The sequence below is a fragment of the Camelus bactrianus genome, chromosome 2 (genome assembly GCF_048773025.1).
Source record: "Camelus bactrianus isolate YW-2024 breed Bactrian camel chromosome 2, ASM4877302v1, whole genome shotgun sequence".
NCBI lineage: Eukaryota > Metazoa > Chordata > Mammalia > Artiodactyla > Camelidae > Camelus > Camelus bactrianus.
In genome coordinates this window covers 98487865-98505817 of record NC_133540.1, presented here as the reverse complement: position 1 = coordinate 98505817, position 17953 = coordinate 98487865, and the positions used below count along the sequence as shown (strand labels likewise).

General features: G+C 40.1%; 1 protein-coding gene across 1 annotated transcript in view; it reads left to right on the top strand.

Moving 5' to 3' along the window:
- TMEM165 (transmembrane protein 165) overlaps positions 1–17953 on the top strand; it is a 30775-nt gene that overhangs the window by 10924 nt on the left and 1898 nt on the right. Inside the window, exons 3-4 of the mRNA XM_074347651.1 lie at positions 12380–12555; positions 13095–13277. Coding sequence (XP_074203752.1) covers positions 12380–12555; positions 13095–13277 — 359 coding nt within the window. The remainder of the gene's footprint in view (positions 1–12379; positions 12556–13094; positions 13278–17953) is intronic.

The window sequence follows — 17953 nt, the reverse complement described above, 5'->3', positions numbered from 1 at the left end:
GCTTGAATGCTTGTAAAAGTTCGTCTTTTTAAACATATTATAATGAGTATTTTACTGAATAAAATAATTTGACTACTTTTCACATTTTGGTTATTAGTATTAGCATTATTCATATCTCATAACAAAAGCAATTTTCTCTTCAAAAGCAAATTTTGATTCTAGGAAATAGGAAAAGTGGGGAAGGTTGGAAAAGTAGGGCAAAATCACTTGCTGGGAATGAGTTTGAGTAATATCAGAGAATTTATTTTTGAAACTTGGAGCCTTGAGGATAACTCGAAGGCTGCCCCCTCTCTGCCTGTCCCTCCTGGGAAGCTGGCTCCTCCAATCCCCCTGCCCCTTCTCTGCGGTCAGCTCCTTTCCCTCAGCTGTGAGCGGCATCAGGCTCTCCTGTCCTGACCCCCAGCCACCTCCCTCTGGCTGCTGGTAGGGACAGCTCCTCTCACCCGAACTGTTTGAAAGAATGGGTTGTATCAGTGGTCTTCAAACCTCTTCTTTGTGTCTCTAAAATGAGCTTGAAAAACTGTGTACCTCCACTCACTTTTCATCTTTAGTTTAAGGAGTTGCAGAGACCTAATATTTGGTATATTGTGTAAAATTGTTATGGTTGGTATTCTTTTCTTTTGAAATGTTTGTCTTGTAAGTGTTTTAACATTTATTACAAAATATTTCAATTCATATCATATTTGCAAACCGATTAGAAAAGAAATTCCAAAATCAAAGAAATTTCAGACATCATACATTTTTAACAGTCTTTCAAGATAGACTAAACACTGCCTCACCCGTCATTCGTGTTTGACACATTTGTCTTCCCACCAGCCTCGCCCACATGAACCGATTCCCCCCTAGATGGTTGAGTTCATTGTGGGCAATTTCAAGTCTGTAAGTGTGGGGGCCACTGCTTTCCTTTGCAGAATTTCCACTTTACCAGTGTTACTTCTTTCTTGTTAGCATTCCAGAATCGTTCCTGAACTGGCTTGTCTTTGGGTTCTGAGCCCTTTCTCTGCATTCTATTTAGTGGCGGGGAGCTGCTGTTGGGGGTGGGTTGGGGTGCACAGGAAAGGCATGAACTCTGATGTCTTGGGCCTGGGGCTGAATCCGGCCTCTACCGCTGCCTCACTGTGCAGACAGGAGCCGGTCACGTGGCTGCTATTTGCTGAGCACCATCTGTGTGTGACGCTGCAGGCCTGCCTCAGTCAGGCCCCCTGTCCTGTTACAGATAGACAGACAGAAAGCAGAGACAGTAAGTCCTCCTGGCTCACGGCCAGTTGAGCTGGGATTCAAAGACAGCTGTGTCTGGTTCTGAATCCAGGGGTTTCTGACAGTTTTCTTCAGGGTGAGGGCTGGAGCTTGCCCAGTTTGCTGGGGGGGAGGGGGGGTTGAGACCCCCCAAATCCTCCTTTAGGAAAAAGCCTGCTGTCATCTGTTTGAGAATTAGGAGTTTACTGGGAAAAGTTTTGAAGCTAATAAGATATTGGAAAATAATTATATTTTTACTCCATTATGCCTTTCTAAGTTATTTAAGCTCCTGGTGACTCTTTGTCTCCTGTAAACTCAGGATAATACTAGTACAGTCCTTACAGAATTGTAAGAAAGATTAGATGGAGTTAAAATAAGCAAACCATCTGGTACAGGATCAGGCCTCCCCACCAGTTTGTTCTCTTCCCTCTTATAGAAACGCTCTGCGCCAGAAAGGGCTCAGCTGTGCCCCGAGTGCAACTGAACCATTTATTCGGATATTTTCACATTATTTACAATAACGGCTAATTAATTCAGCAAATATTTATTTAGAACCAACTGTGTTGGGTCTGTGAGCAGGGATGGCCTGGTGCGAGGCGGGGGCAGCGCGGTAATCCTGCCGCCCTGAGCGGCATCTCTTCCCGCCCGTCCCACCTGAAGAGCTGATGTCTGAGCAGCGCCATCGGACATTCTTGTGTTTGGCTTTTTTCAAAATTTCTCACTAAAATTCAGGGCCATCAAGAGAGGTAGCATCTCACTTTTTGTGAGTTTGTTCCTTCGGAGGAGCAGCCATGGAGGGGTGCAGGGGAGATGTGGATGAAGGAGTGGGATCAGGGGGAGGTAGGAGTAGCTCCAAGGTCAAAAGTATATCCTTGCTGGCTGGGCCAGTGGGCCTGTGCCAGTTGCCCAGAGGCTAACACAGCACTTGCCTTATGTTCCCCGGGCCTTGGGCCTACGTGGCCTATTCCTTTAAGACAACCCAGTGGAATCTGAGTACCGCTAGCAGTTTGATCTTCACCATCACCACCAGCATCATTCCTTTAAAAAAAACCATGAATAAATTCTTCTTTAACATTTGGAAATTTACATTGTTTTTTTTTTCTTCTTTAATTCTTATTTTCATTTATTTCCTCATAGAATTTTACTGTAATGATAAGTTTTTTGCTTGAAAATCTTTTGTGGATCACAGTATCTTATCTATCTGCAGCAAAAATATGCATATAAATTGAATTTTAGAAGATGCTGAAAATTTCCTTTAAGTCTCTAAATGTTAACATTTTTTATTGAGTTGTAGTTATTAATACACCTTTGAGCAAAGCAAAATATATCACAAATTTAAATAAACATTTTTTAAAAGTTGGAAATGCATCTCTTAATGAGATGATAGAACTCTTCTTTTAAAATTAGTTTATATGTTCATGGATGATACTTATTGCTAGAGTGAAGCCAGGTTGAGAATCAATTCTGATCTCTCTTTTAAAAAATAGATAGAAGGGCTGAGAAATTTTATCCCTATAAATAAGTAGACAGGAAAAAGAGTGACATTATAGCCACGTCACTCAGTTCATGGAACTCCTGGGTTATGTGCTAAAAATCACATACTGCTCTGTCATCAAGTGATTTTTAATGATTTACCCGCTGACAGCTTAATAAGGTCTTCTGTCAATTTTGTTAAAAGCACAGAGTTGGAAACTGTCCAGTATACCAAAAAAAGTTTTTCTGAAATTCATCAAATGACTGTTCTTATACATGTTAGTCTTTTACTTAGAAGTAACTTGTTTAACTGGATATATTTAGAAATGATTGAGAAAATTGAAATATTTTTAACTTCAGCATACTTTTACCAATAAATGGTTTCATTTTAAAAGTTGTAACATATCACATGTTTTAAATATGTTTTTTCTGGAACCTTGGAGGTGCAGACTTAGCTCATTCAATTTATAGGAGATGTCTACCGCAGTACCTAATTGCCATGCAGTTGCTCCACAGTAGACCATGTCAGTAAGGCTTACTTTCTGTCAGAAAGCATTTACTTGGTTTTTTGACTGTAATACACATGACAACCATCTGTTCAGGGCTGTCCTAAAATGGCTGGCTGGCTGGATTGGGCCTGGGACCCACCTCGGAGTGAGCTGCCTGGGAAAGTAAGCCACTGGGATTTAGTGTTTCTCTCTGATGCTCTCTTTGTTGTACCAAGACTCTGCCTTAGGGAAAATGCATTTGTTTACACTGGTTGGGAGATGAAAGAGGCATGATTGCTAAGTAAAAATTATTCCTACCAAGGCCAAAATACCTTATTTCTTACCCGTGACCATTATTTCCAGTGCCTCCACAGTGCCACTGTCGCTAATGCCATGGCCTTTTTGGACACTCAGGTAAGACAGGGAAGACCCAAAGCCTTCTCTCTGGTTTGGGGTTCCTTGGTTGAGGACTCTGGTATTGGCAGACCCCCTATTTGGTGCTGTAGGATGTCTGTTTTTCCTTACCATGGGGAAATGCACTACTGGAATGGGGATGGAAGGCATCTCTGTAGAGTGGGCAGAGGGCAGCTGTGAAGAAGGGACGTGAGAAAGGAGAACCGCACACCTTCTCAGCTCCGAGCATGTCTGCAGGCCAAGGAGTTTTAGGGAAGAGTCCCTGGGGAAGTGGAACTTCTGCAAATAGATTTTTTTTTTCTGTGCTGTCCTACCCAGTAATTTTTTTTTATATATATAAACATTTCTTTATTGAGTTATAGTCATTTTACAATGTTGTGTCAAATTCCAGTGTAGAGCACAATTTTTCAGTTATACATGAACATACATATATTCATTGTCACATTCTCTTTCTCTGTGAGCCACCACGAGATCCTGTATATATTTCCCTGTGCTACACAGTACAATCTTGTTTATCTATTCTACATTTTGAAATCCCAGTCCCTTCCCACGCCCCCTCCCCCTAGCAACCACAAGTTTGTATTTATGTCTATGAGTCTGTTTCTGTTTTGTATTTTTGTTTTTTGTTTTTGTTTTTGTTTTTGTTTTTGTTTTTGTTTAGATTCCGCATATGAGCAGTCTCATATGGTATTTTTCTTTCTCTTTCTGGCTTACTTCACTTAGAATGACATTCTCCAGTAACATCCATGTTGCTGCAAATGGTGTTATGTTGTCGGTTTTTATGGCTGAATAGTATTCCATTGTATAAATATACCACATCTTCTTTATCCAGTCATCTGTTGATGGACCTTTAGGCTGTTTCCATGTCTTGGCTATTGTAAATAGTGGTGCTATGAACATTGGGGTGCAGGTGTCATTTTGAAGCAGGCTCCCTTCTGGATATATGCCCAGGAGCAGGATGGCTGGGTCATATGGTAAGTCTACTCCTTGTCTTTTGAGGAATCTGCATACTGTTTTCCACAGTGGCTGCACCAAACAAACTGCATTCCCACCAGCAGTGTAGGAGGGTTCCCCTTTCTCCACAGCCTCTCCAGCATTTGTCATTTGTGGACTTTTGAATGATGGCCATTTTGACTAGTGTGAGGTGATACCCCATCGTAGTTTTGATTGGCATTTCTCTGATAATTAGTGATATTGAGCATCTTTTCATGTGCCTATTGATCATTTGTATTTCTTCCTTGGAGAATTGCTTGTTTAAGTCTTCTGCCCATTTTTGGATTGGGTTGTTTGTTTTTTTCTTATTAAGTCGTGTGAGCTGCTTATATTTTAAACATACAAGATACAATAAACCTCCTAGAAGAAAATATAGGCAAAACATTATCTGACACACATCTCTAAAATGTTCTCCTTGAACAGTCTACCCAAGCAATAGAAATAAAAGCAAGAATAAACAAATGGGACCTAATGAAAATTACAAGCTTCTGCACAGCAAAGGAAACCATAAGGAAAACAAAATGACAACCTATGGAATGGAAGAAAATTTTTGCAAATGAAACTGACAAAGGCTTGATTTGCAAATAGATTTTTTCACAGACTGTTCATTGGTGTTCCCTGGAGAGTCTTTGTGTCCCCTGGGGTGTGGTCTCTGCTAGTTTGATGCAGTCATTCACCTGCATCTCTGGTCTCCTGCTTGGGCAGGGAACTGAGAGCTCCAGGCTGGCTCTGTCCTCATCTGGCTGGGGGCGGACTTGGCCTCAGCTGTCCTGCAACAGGGATGGCAATCACATCCGCTTCAGACTTTTACCGTCACTGCCGTTCCTCCCATCTCACTCCTCATCTACTTGCAGACTGATTTCTGCCATTAACACCGTTTTTTGTGTGTGTGTGTGTGTGTGTGTGTTTATTTTTTTTTTTATTAAAGTATAGTCAGTTTACAATGTTGTGTCAATTTCTGGTGTATAGCATAATATTTCTAGTCATACATATACGTACATATATTCATTTTCATATCCTTTTTCACCATAAGTTACTACAGGATGTTGAATATAGTTTCTTGTGCTATACAGTATAAACTTGTTGTTTATCTATTTTATGTGTATTAGTTAGTATCTGCAAATCTAGATCTCCCAATTTATCCCTTCCCACCCCTCCTTCGCCCTGTAACCATAAGTTTGTTTTCTATGTCTGTGAGTCTGGTTTTTTTTTGTAAATAAGTTTGTTTCTTTTCTTTTTTTTTTTTTTTAGATTCCACATATGAGTGATATCAGTGACAGTTTTCTTTCTCTCTCTGGCTTACTTCACTTAGAATGACAATCTCCAGGGCCATCCATGCTGCTGCAAATGGCATCATTTTATTTTATTTTATTTTATTTTTTATAGCTGAGTAGTATTCCATTGTATAAATATACCACAACTTCTTTATCCAGTCATCTGTCTTCTGCCATCTGTCAATTTAGGTTGGTTCCATGTCTTGGCTATTGTAAATAGTGTTGCTATGAAAATTGGGGTGCATGTTATCTCTTTGAATTAAGGTTCGCTTTGAATATATGCCCAGGAGTGGGGTTGCTGGGTTATATGGTGAGTCTATTTTCAGTTTTTTAAGGAATCTCCACAGTGTTTTCCATAATGGCTGCACCAAACTACATTCCTACCAACAGTGTAGGAGGGTTCCCTTTTCTCCATACCCTCACCAGTATTTGTCGTTTGTGGACTTTTTAATAATGGCCATTCTGACTGTTGTGAGGTGTTACTTCACTGTAGTTTTGATTTGCATTTCTCTGATAATTAGTGATATTGAGCATTTTTTCATTGTGCCTATTGGCCATTTGTATGTCTTCATTGAAGAACTGCTTCTTTAGGTCTTCTGCCCATTTTTGGATTGGGTTGTTTGTTTTTTTCTTATTAAATCGTGTGAGCTTCTTATATTTCAAACAAAAGACAAGATACAATAAACCTCCTAGAAGAAAATATAGGCAAAGCATTATCTGACATAAGTCTCAACGATGTTCTCCTAGGGCAGTCTACCCATGCAATAAAAATAAAAGCAAAAATTAACAAATAAGACCTAATTGAACTTACAAGCTTTTGCACAGCAAAAGAAACCATAGGCATAACAAAAAGACAACCTATCGAATGGGAGAAAATACTTGGAAAAGATGAGACTGACAAGGGCTTAATTTCCAGAATAAACAATTCATACAACTTAATAAGAAGCCCTTGTCAGTCTCATCTTTTCCAAGTATTTTCTCCCATTCGATAGGTTGTCTTTTTGTTATGCTTATGGTTTTCTTTGCTGTGCAAAAGCTTGTAAGTTCAATTAGGTCTTATTTGTTAATTTTTGCTTTTATTTTTATTGCATGGGTAGACTGCCCTAGGAGAACATCGTTGAGACTTATGTCAGATAATGCTTTGCCTATATTTTCTTCTAGGAGGTTTATTGTATCTTGTCTTATGTTTAAGTCTTTAAGCCATTTTGAATTTATTTTTGTGTGACAAGGGCTTAATTTCCAGAATAAACAATTCATACAACTTAATAAGAAGCCCTTGTCAGTCTCATCTTTTCCAAGTATTTTCTCCCATTCGATAGGTTGTCTTTTTGTTATGCTTATGGTTTTCTTTGCTGTGCAAAAGCTTGTAAGTTCAATTAGGTCTTATTTGTTAATTTTTGCTTTTATTTTTATTGCATGGGTAGACTGCCCTAGGAGAACATCGTTGAGACTTATGTCAGATAATGCTTTGCCTATATTTTCTTCTAGGAGGTTTATTGTATCTTGTCTTATGTTTAAGTCTTTAAGCCATTTTGAATTTATTTTTGTGTATGGTGTGAGGGAGTGTTCTAACTTCATTGATTTACATGCAGCTGCCCAGTTTTCCCAACACCATTTGCTGAAGAGACTATCTTTACTCCATTGTATATTCTTGCCTTCTTTGTCAAAGATTAATTGACCAAAATTTTGTGGTGGTATCTCTGGGCTCTCTGTTCTGTTCCATTGATTCATATGTGTGTTTTTGTGCCAATACCAAGCTGTTTTGATTACTGTAGCTCTGTAGTATTGTCTAAAGTCTGGGAGGGTTATTCCTCCAACTTCATTCTTTTTCTTCAGTATTGCTTTGGAAACTCTGGATTTTTTGTGAATCCATATAAATTTTAGGATTATTTGTTCTAGTTCTTTGAAAAACGTCCTGGGTAATTTGATAGGGATCACACTAAATCTGTAGCTTACTTTGTGTATTAAGGCCATTTTAACAATATTAATTCTTCCAATCCAAGAACATGGGATATCTTTCTATTTCTTTAAGTCATCTTTAATTTCCTTAGTCAGTGTTTTGTAGTTCTCCAAGTATAAGTCTTTCACTTCCTTGGTCAGATTTATTCCCAAGTATTTTAGTTTTTTGGATGCAGTTTAAAAAGGGATTGTTTCTTTCCTTTCCTTTTCTGGTATTTCATTGTCAGTGTAAATAAATGCTGCTGATTTCTGTATGTTAATCTTGTATCCTCCGACCTTGCTGAATTCTTTTATCAACTCTAGTAGTTTTTGTGTGGAGCCTTTAGGGTTTTCTGTATATAGTATCATGTCATCCACATATAGTGACAATTTTACCTCTTCTCTTCCACTTTTACCTCTACCTCTTCTCTTCTCTTTGGATCCCTCTTAGTTTTTTTTCTTGTCTAATTGCTGTGGCTAGGACTTCCAATACTATAGACTAAACAACATGCTACTAAAAAACTGATGGGTCAAAGATGAAATCAAAGAAGAAATTCAAAAATACCCTGAGACAAATGACAATGAAAATACAGCCACACAAAATCTATGGGATGCAGCAAAAGCAGTCCTAAGAGGGAAGTTCATAGTGATACAGGCCTTCCTCAAAAACAAGAACAATCTCAGATAAACAACCTAACCTACCACCGAAAAGAATTAGAAAAAGAAGAACAAATAAGACCTAAAGTCAGTGGAAGGAAAGAAATAATAAAGATCAGGGAGGAAATAAATAAAGATTAAAAAAAAAAAGAAGAAGAAAAAATCAAGCAAACCAAGATCTGGTTTTTTGAAAAAGTAAACAAAATTGACAAACCTCTGGTAGGCTCACCAAGAAGAAAAGAGAGAGGACACAAATAAAATAAGAATTGGAAGTGGAGAAATTACAGCAAACACCACAGAAATACAAAAAACCATAAGAGAATACTATGAACAACTATATGGCAATGAATTAGACAACTGAGAAGAAATGGACAAGTTTCTAGAAACATACAGTCCACCAAAACTGAATCAAGAAGAAATAGATCATTTGAACAAACCAATCACTGGAAGTGAAATAGAATAAGCAATAAAAAACCTCCCTGCCAACAAAAGTCCAGAACCAGATGGCTTCACTTGGGAATTCTATCCAGCATACCAAGAAGAGCTCATACCAGTCCTTCTCAGACTCTTCCAAAAGATCAAAGAGGAGGGAGTACTTCCAAACTCATTCTATGAAGCCACCATCACCCTGATACCAAAGCCAGACAAAGACACTACCAAAAAAGAAAACTATAGGCCAATATCATTGATGAACATTGATGCAAAAATCCTCAACAAAATATTAGCAAACAGAATCCAACAACACATAAAAAAGATCATACATTGTATTTAAGTTGGATTCATCCCAGGGACACAAGGACGGTTCAGCATACACAAATCAATCAATGTGATACACCACATCAACAAGAGAAAGGACAAAAACCACACGATCATCTCAATAGATGTAGAAAAAGCATTTGATAAAATTCAACACCCATTCATGATAAAAACTCTCACCAAAGTGGGAATAAAGGGAACATATCTCAACATAATAAAAGCTATATATGACAAACCTACAGCCGGCATAATAATCAATGGTGAGAAGTTGAAAGCCTTTCCGCTAAAATCTGGCACAAGACAAGGATGCCCACTCTCACCACTTCTATTCAGTACAGCGTTGGAAGTCGCTAACACTGTTGTAAAGCCTTCAGTAATCAGCCTTCCTAATTACAGAGTTCAGTTTTCATTTCCATGAGCCCCTCAGATCACAGCCATGGGCATTCTCACCTTTTCTCTTGGCTTCTGTGACACCCCCTGCTTCTAGGTACATTTTTACTTCTCTGGAAAAAAAACTTCTGCACCATAAATATTGACATTTCCCACAGTTTTATCCCTGGGCCATATTTTTCTCCTCACACTAATGTTCTTGTGCCAAGTGTTCTCAGTTTAAGTACTTACAAGTCAGTGATTTCTGACTTGATACAAAGCACTTGCTTAAAGAGAAATAACTTCTCATGGTTCGCAGAACCAAAGAACTCCAGTGTCTGAGGAAAGGTTTCCAAAGAAAGAGGAAACTGAGGGACAGTAACCAGGGAAGAAGGACAGGGTTATAACTCCAGGGAGTTTTTTTGCTCTCTGTGGAGATGTCAAGGCCGACAACATGGGATTGTAAATGTCAGTAAGTAGTTGTTTTAAATTATCTGAAGATAAAAGGAAAACTAAGTTTAGGGGATTTTAAAAGATTTGCTACCTTTAAAAAATTTTTAAAACCTTTTATGGAGAATATTTTAAATTTACAAAGTCACAAGAATAAAATAGTGTAAGAACACTTATAAATTTTTATCTGGATTTACCTTTTTTAACATTTTGCCCCATTTGCTTTTGCATTTGTGACCTATGTATCCCTTTATCTGTATCTAAATAAAGTTATGTATGTGCACACACAATTTATATACCTGTAGGTATATATGTGGACATACACACATACAATGTGTGCATATACACGTATCTTTATAGACAGATTAGCACCTTAGTCTATCATCCATGTTTTAATTTTGTGAGTTGACCTAATAATATTCTCTAATGCAGTTTTTTCCTTCCTGTAGAGGATCTAGTCTAGGTCAGGTAGTACATTTAGTTCTTTTTAGTCTTTTAATCTGAAATATTTCTATAGCCTTTTCTTATTTATAATACTATTTTTCTAAGATACAGCCCACCTCTTTTTAATGAGCTGTTCCTCATTTTGTGTTTGTGTGATGTCTCCTCACGATTATACTGAGGTTATGCATTCTTGGTTAGAACACTGCGTGGGTGATTCTTAAGTTTCACATCTGTAAGCACGTGATGTCCTTTGTCCCTCACTGGTGTTAGTTTTGATCACCCGGTCAGAGTTTCTCTTGTAGACAATCTTTTTTCTTCCCTCGGAGCCAATATGCAGTTTTTAAGGAGACACTTTAAAACAATACAAATACCCTATTCCCCACAGTTTAGCGTCAATTGATGTCTCTTACATGTTCTAAACTTTACTGTGACACTTGCAAAATGTTGGCTAATTCCAGTACTCTGTCCACATTTACCAGTGAGCCCTGGCATGCTGCTCTGAGAAAGACTTCTCCCTCCTCTCCCATTGGCTTGTCTATTTATTGTCAGTATAAACTCATGAACTACTTTTTTTTTCAGTGGTTTATAACTAATTACTTAACTATCTTGTTCCCTAAATTGTCCCAGATTTGGTGGCTGGGAGCCCCTCCAAGCTGACCCCTGTGTCCTTGTGACATGCTGTCATTTGTTTTCTTCTTCCTTTCTTTCTAGTATAAGAAGACAGTGCAGTTCATCTTGTAGTCCTCTGCCTAGTCTTGGGATTAGCCATTTCTCTAGGAGCCTTTTAGGGGAATGGTATTAGAAACCAAGGTCTGGGTGCAGATCATTGTTACTGAGATGTCTTTGCTTCTTGGCTTTTTCAAGTAGAACTCGGAAATACACGTCTGTATCGTGTGTGTGTGTGGGCATATATACACACATATACATATGTAATTTAGACATGGATATGCACATAAGCATAGATTTGCATTGCTAAACATGCTTTTTAAATCTTTTTCATTTTGTAATATAATGAAGTGGGGAATGGGTTACCTATGCAGTTGTATATTTGATGTTCAGGCAGTTTTTTATGTGTTGTGCCCATTTGATGAAAAGAGCTGGTGAAGTGATAAGTAATCACATGTACTATATATATATATATGGAAATATCCTCTGGCTCTTCCATAGTTCTTAAGTTTTAATTACTAACTTCATATTATTGATGCAAATATGTTTCACAGTTGGGGCTTGGGTACTGTATTTAGTTCCAAGTATAGTTTTTTATATGTAATTTACACAGTTGTCTTCTATATTTAATGATAGTGAAGAATTGTACTGAGTCAGTTTGAGTCTGTTATGTTACTTTTATATATGTGAAATTACTAGTTTCCTTTCTTAAGATATACGTATTTTTAATAGTTGTAGAGGAGCGGAGTTTGTCATGCCACATGAGAATCTTGTCATGATTCTTCACTGTAGAAGTTTGTAACTGAAAGATTTGTAATGAAGAAATGTCACATAGGGCAGTGGTATAGCTTCTGGGTTATAAGGTCATGGGATCAGTAGAGGGCATCAAAGTTGACTTCCCACGCATGACATGGGGCTGGCCAGCCCCCGGCTGCAGGTGTCTGAGAGGAGATCTCTGTGAGAGCGTTTGGAACACCTGCCATCTTCGACTACACCACTGATTTTTTGATGAGCTGTGCTAAGTCATTGGCTAGACCTAAGGGTTCAGTGTTGGTGGAAGGAAAGAATTAGAATTTAAGGTTATTATGTTTTAGATTAGCTTCTAATGTGAACCATTTTCCCTTTAAAACAGTGGCAAATTGTGATTTCTGAAGGTAACTGATTCTTCGGTTGGTGTGTAATCTGCGAATTAACCAGACTGTTTGTTGCATTTTCTTCCAGTGTTGTTTGGCTATGCCACCACAGTCATCCCCAGGGTGTACACGTACTATGTTTCAACGGCATTATTTGCCATTTTTGGCATTAGAATGCTTCGGGAAGGCTTAAAGATGAGTCCGGATGAAGGTCAAGAGGAGTTAGAAGAAGTTCAAGCAGAATTAAAGAAAAAAGATGAAGAAGTAAGTCAGAGCATTGTTAAGTACCAGGACCAAAAAGGCACTCAACTATTAGGAGTAAATACTGTCCAGGGGTTTTCAGTGGTCATGCACACCTGTGATGCGTGTGGGCTGAACAGAAATAGCTATTTTGCTTAGTTTCCATTCTTAATCTGGCTCTGGTGTGACTCTGGGTTAGTGTGAATGTGGCGAGAAGAGTGAACACGTGCAATCAAGTTCCTTAATTAGACTAATTATAAGCTCCTGAAAAACGGGAACTGTAGTTTATCATTTTCTTTCCACAGCATCTAAGATAACAAGTGATCAGTAAATATTGTTTGATTTATTTTGTTGGGGAGAAACAGAAGAACTAAGAAGATAGGACTTGGCTGCTGTGAGACCAGTGGTTCAAAAGCCAAGTTTGGGGGCACATAACTTTAGTTCCTCAGGATATTCCCATAGAATTTAAACACCTTTTAAAGGAAAGATTTAAGTAATTTTGTGCTATACTGACTTGGTTCCTGAGATTAATGTCTTTTATGCTATTTTTTTTTTCAATTTAGTTCCAACGCACCAAACTCTTAAATGGGCCAGGAGATGTTGAAGTGGGTACAAGCACAACGATACCTCAGAAAAAGTGGCTGCATTTTATTTCACCCATCTTTGTTCAAGCGCTTACGTTAACGTTCTTAGCAGAATGGGGTGATCGCTCTCAGCTGACTACAATTGTTTTGGCAGCTAGAGAGGTGAGTGGTACTTGAGAGATGACTGCTTCTGTATTAAAACTCAGTGTAACTAATGCTACTTTGCTCCAGAGGGACACTGGGCAGACTCAGGGTGGGCCATGGGGTGACTTCATGTGCTAGACTATTTGTTTTAAATCTAATCACCCTGCGGCTCTTTAAAACCAGCCTGTCCAGGTTTTACCATCGGCCAGATGGCTCTCTTTTGACTCCTTTTCCCTTCAGTTTTGCCAAAACGATGGTGTGGCAGTTGCTGTGACTTAGTTTTCTTTTCTCAGAACTTTCCTTTGTGTACTTGTTGAGGATATAAATTGGTATATTATTATTGGAGGCCAATTTGGCAACAAATACCTAAAGCTTTAAAAGTAGAAATCTTCGGGTTTTTCCGTTCCTTGTGCAAAAGAAATGATGGTGTGTTACAAAGGTTACTCAGAACATTTGATAAGTCGGCCCCACAATGCTGAGTCCTAGGAGGGTGGGCTAGAGAGGCCGCAGATCTCCTTGCTCTAGGCCAGCTCTGTGGGTGGAGAACTTGAGGCCCGAGGGCAGCGGGGGGGGGGGGGCTTGTCCGAGGGTGTAAGCTGGGTGGTGGCCAGGAGGGACAAGGACTAGAGCCAGGCCGTCTGCCTTCCATCCTTTTCTGCTGCATCTGTTCATAGTTGTCAGATGCCACTCTTCAAAGGTAACTGTTTTCTAAGAAAATGTTTCATCTTTATTTCTTTGGGGGGGAACAGTGAAGTTTTTACACACATAGGTGAAGAGCTGCCGAGGGATGTGGAGGAGAAGCTGCTGCTTTTTTTTTTTTTTTAACTTTTTTATTTATTCTTTTTTTTTTTTTTTTTTTTTTTGGTGAGAACACAAGTTACCCTCTTAGCAAATTTCAAATTTCAATTTTACAACACAGTATTAACAACTATTTTATACATTGGATCTCAAGAAAAGTCACCACTTTATATATTGGCTCTTAAGACTTTATTCATCTAACTGAAGGTTTGTACCCTTTTACCAACCTCTCCCTCTCCCCCTGCCCCCCAGGCCCTGACATCTCTGACCCATTCTACTTTCTGTTTCTATGAGCTCACTTTTTTTTTTTTTTAATAAAAATTTCACATGTGAGTGAAACCATGCAGTATTCATCTTTCTCTGCCTGGCTTATTTCATTTAGCATAATGCTAGGTTTATCCATGTTGTCTCAAATGACAGGATTTCCCCTTTTTTAAAGGCTGAATATTCCATTGTATCTATGTACCACATCTTCTTTACCCATTCATCCACGGACAGACACTTAAGTTGTTTGTACGTCTTGGCAATTGTGAATAATGCTGCCGTGGACATGGGGGTGCAGGTCTCTCTTTGAGGTGATGGTTTCATTTCCAGAAGCGGGGCTGCTGCACCACGTGGGAGTTCTGTTTTCACTTTCTTGAGTGACCTCCATACTGTTTGTCTGTGGTGGCTGCACCAGTTTACATTCCCACCAGCAGTGTGCAAGCTTTCCCTTCACGTGCTTGCCATTGTTTATCTTTTGTCTTTCTGATGGTAGCTATACTAGCCGATGTGAGGTGGTATCTCACTGTGGTTTTGGTTTGTACTTCTCTGGTAATTAGTGGTGCTGAGCATCTTTTCATGTACCTGTTGACCATTTGTATGTCGTCTTTGGAAAAAATGTCTATTCAGGTTCTTTGCCCATTTTAAAAATCAGGTTGTTATCAGCTCTTTTTGATCTTAACTGATGTTACTTTTTTTTTTTAACTTTTTTTTACTGAGTTATAGTCGTTTTACAAGGTTGTGTCAAATTCCATGATGTTACTTCTTATCTCATTTATGTCTATTAAATTACATTGTTTTTAATCAGCTGGTAAGATTTTAGACAACAAGCTTGATTTGAATTTTTTTTTAACTCCTAGGAAATATCTATCATAAAAAAATAAATTAGGCCGCAGTTTAAAATATAAACATGAGTTGAAGGCCAGGCTTAAGGCCTGTTTTGTCAGAGAAACCTTAAAAATGCTGTATCTTGAAAAAAGTAGGAATTTTTCATTTGATTCCCATATTTAAAAAAAAAAAGTTTTTTTAAAAATGTCATTTCAGTGTCCTTGCTCTGTATTTTTCATGATTTCGAGCCTTCTTGATTGGCAGTCAGGTTGCCAGGACTGGAACTTGAGAGCAGGCAGTTTGTGCTGGTGGCAGTGGTTCTGCGTGGCGATCTGTCATGGCTGCAGAGTCATCGCACTTTTCGAAAGCCTGTCATCTAAATGGCCAGAGTGGTGTGTGAAAGTCTCAGGCTCCCCGGGTTGCCTCTGTGCCCTGAGCTCCAGCCGTGCTGACCGGGCTTGAGTCTCTGGCTGCAGCCCCTCCCTGCAACCCGCTTCCCCGTGGTTCTTCCTGCATGTTCTGGGATGACACAAGATAACGCGCGTAGGGTCCCCGACCCAGTGAGCACTGTCAGCCCCCTTCCGCACTGTCAGCACCCAGGACGTGGAATGAGCTTTTCAGGGGCAGAGGTGCAGTTGTCTGTTTTTGTTCCCTTAGTAGTCCTAATTGGGGCAAGGGGTAATTTTTTTGTATAAAGCATGCAGTAGTCTGGTTCAGTCCATTGTGGTCTGAACTTCACTCCTGCCTTCAGTATCATTTAGTGTTCCCGTGTTGGGTTTCACAGCCCTAGTGTCCTTTAAGATGTTGATGGGTACTAAGGAAGGAAAGAAAAACGGTTGGGGAGAAGGTTCCAGGGTCAAATAAATTTGGCAAATAATATATTCTGGTTTTTTTGTTTTGAAGATGGAGCATAACAAAATAACAAAGACTGAGAAATCCTGTATTAAAGGAAACGTTTACTTTTATCTAATCCAGTGATTTTTCAAGTATTACTTTCATATAGAATGGGATATTAGTTTTAGACAAACAGAATTTGGGACGCGTAGTCCCACTCTACGTTCTTCACAGCCACATCCCCGGCTGTCCCCACTTCCCCAGGCTGCGCACACAGCCGGCCTCCCGCGCACGGGAGGAGCAGAAGTCGTCGCCCTTTCACTCCTACTGTCACAGCCACGGTCCTTTCCTGCCTGTGTTTGGATGCCAGTCCCCTGTGTTCCACTTAGCATAAATCTTTGCCTCTCTTCCAGCCCAATTTTGTGAGCATTTTAGCATGCACAAGCTATTCTCATCTAAAAAGGTTTTACCCCTTCCTCAGTTCTGTTCCTCGTCCAAATACGAGCTTCTTGCTCCCCTTCCCCCAGTTTCAGAGGGCTTGGCTGTGATGGGAACCGGAGTTGGCTCTGCATCCTCGCTTACTAAACCCACTGGGCTCTAGCTCCTGACCGCACCGATGCTGTTGGTTTGGTGCTTCGCGTTCACTGCAGCCACCAGCAGGCCCTGCTGTGGTCGGCGTGGGAGGCCAACTGCTTGGCCGCCTGTTCAGTCTCCTTCCTGTCATCCCTTCAGTGTTGCTGTCCTCGTGATCGTGCTGTCCACGCCTTCATACCTCCTCTCCTGGGGTTATTACATTCAAGCCCATAGCTTCTTTACCATTGAACTCAACTGACTCTTGAACATCTCCGTTTTTAACTCCTGTTGGCATCCCCACCCCTTTCTCCACTGCTTCCTCTACCCTTTTAATCACATTGGTGTTGCCATAATTTATCCGGGAACTATGGGTGAGGAACTCAGGTGTCATGCCTGGCTTTTCTTTCATACCCTTACATTCACTCATCACCAAGGTATATCAGTTATGCCTCCTTAAGTTCTCTCAAATCCATCTGCTTTTCTGTGCCGTGAGTCTCCCACGGCAGTCCAGGCCAGCATGTCTCACCAGGACTGCTGGAATAGCCTCCCAATCGGTCACCCTGCCTTCAGTCTTCTTGTCCTCCAATTCGCTCTCTGTACTCGACTTTTAAAGCATAAACCTGTTGTGCACTCCCCAGCGAAAAAGCAATCAGTGTCTTAAAAGTCTAAACTCTAACCTTGTAGGGGGCCTTCCTGACCTAGCCCCTCCTGCCTAGGCGGACCCTTGTCTCGTGACTTGCTGGTTCTCTAGAAGCGCCGAAGTGCTGTGCAGTTGTCTCTTCCTGCTGGCCGGCTGCCTAGTCGGGGCCTCCGGCCTGCTCTTCAGTGCTGGCTTTTCTGGAAAACTGTCACTGGTCTTCCTAATCTGAGTGCCTCCCATTTGCTTTGGTGGCCGGTGTTTACTGAATGAATACTGTGTCCTGGCACTGAACCAAAGCACTGAGGACATAGGGGACATTAAGAGAGGCAGGGTCTCAAATAAAACAAAAAAGCAGCCTCGCAGGTATAGAGAATGAACTCGCCGTCACGGGGCCGCGGGGGTGAGGGAGGCGGGCAGAGGGGCAGTACCGCAGTAGGGGAGCGGGAGGCACAAACTGCTGGGTGGAAGACGGGCTCGGGGGTGTATTATACAACACGGGGAACAGAGGCAACGTTTTGTAATAACTGTGAATAGAAGGTAACCTGTAAAAATTGTATAAAAATTTTAAAAATTAAAAAAGAGAGGCAGGGTCTCTGTTCTTAGGAGGCATAGACTGCACGGTAAAGGCTTACTTAGTTTCTTCACAATATCAAATGCTGTCTGCGGGAAGCTCCTCACTTGAGCTGAATGTTGCCTGTGAAAGAAGTTCACCTACTGCTGAAAGGTCGAATTAGATTGCTCTGATCTTCCACGCTGATTT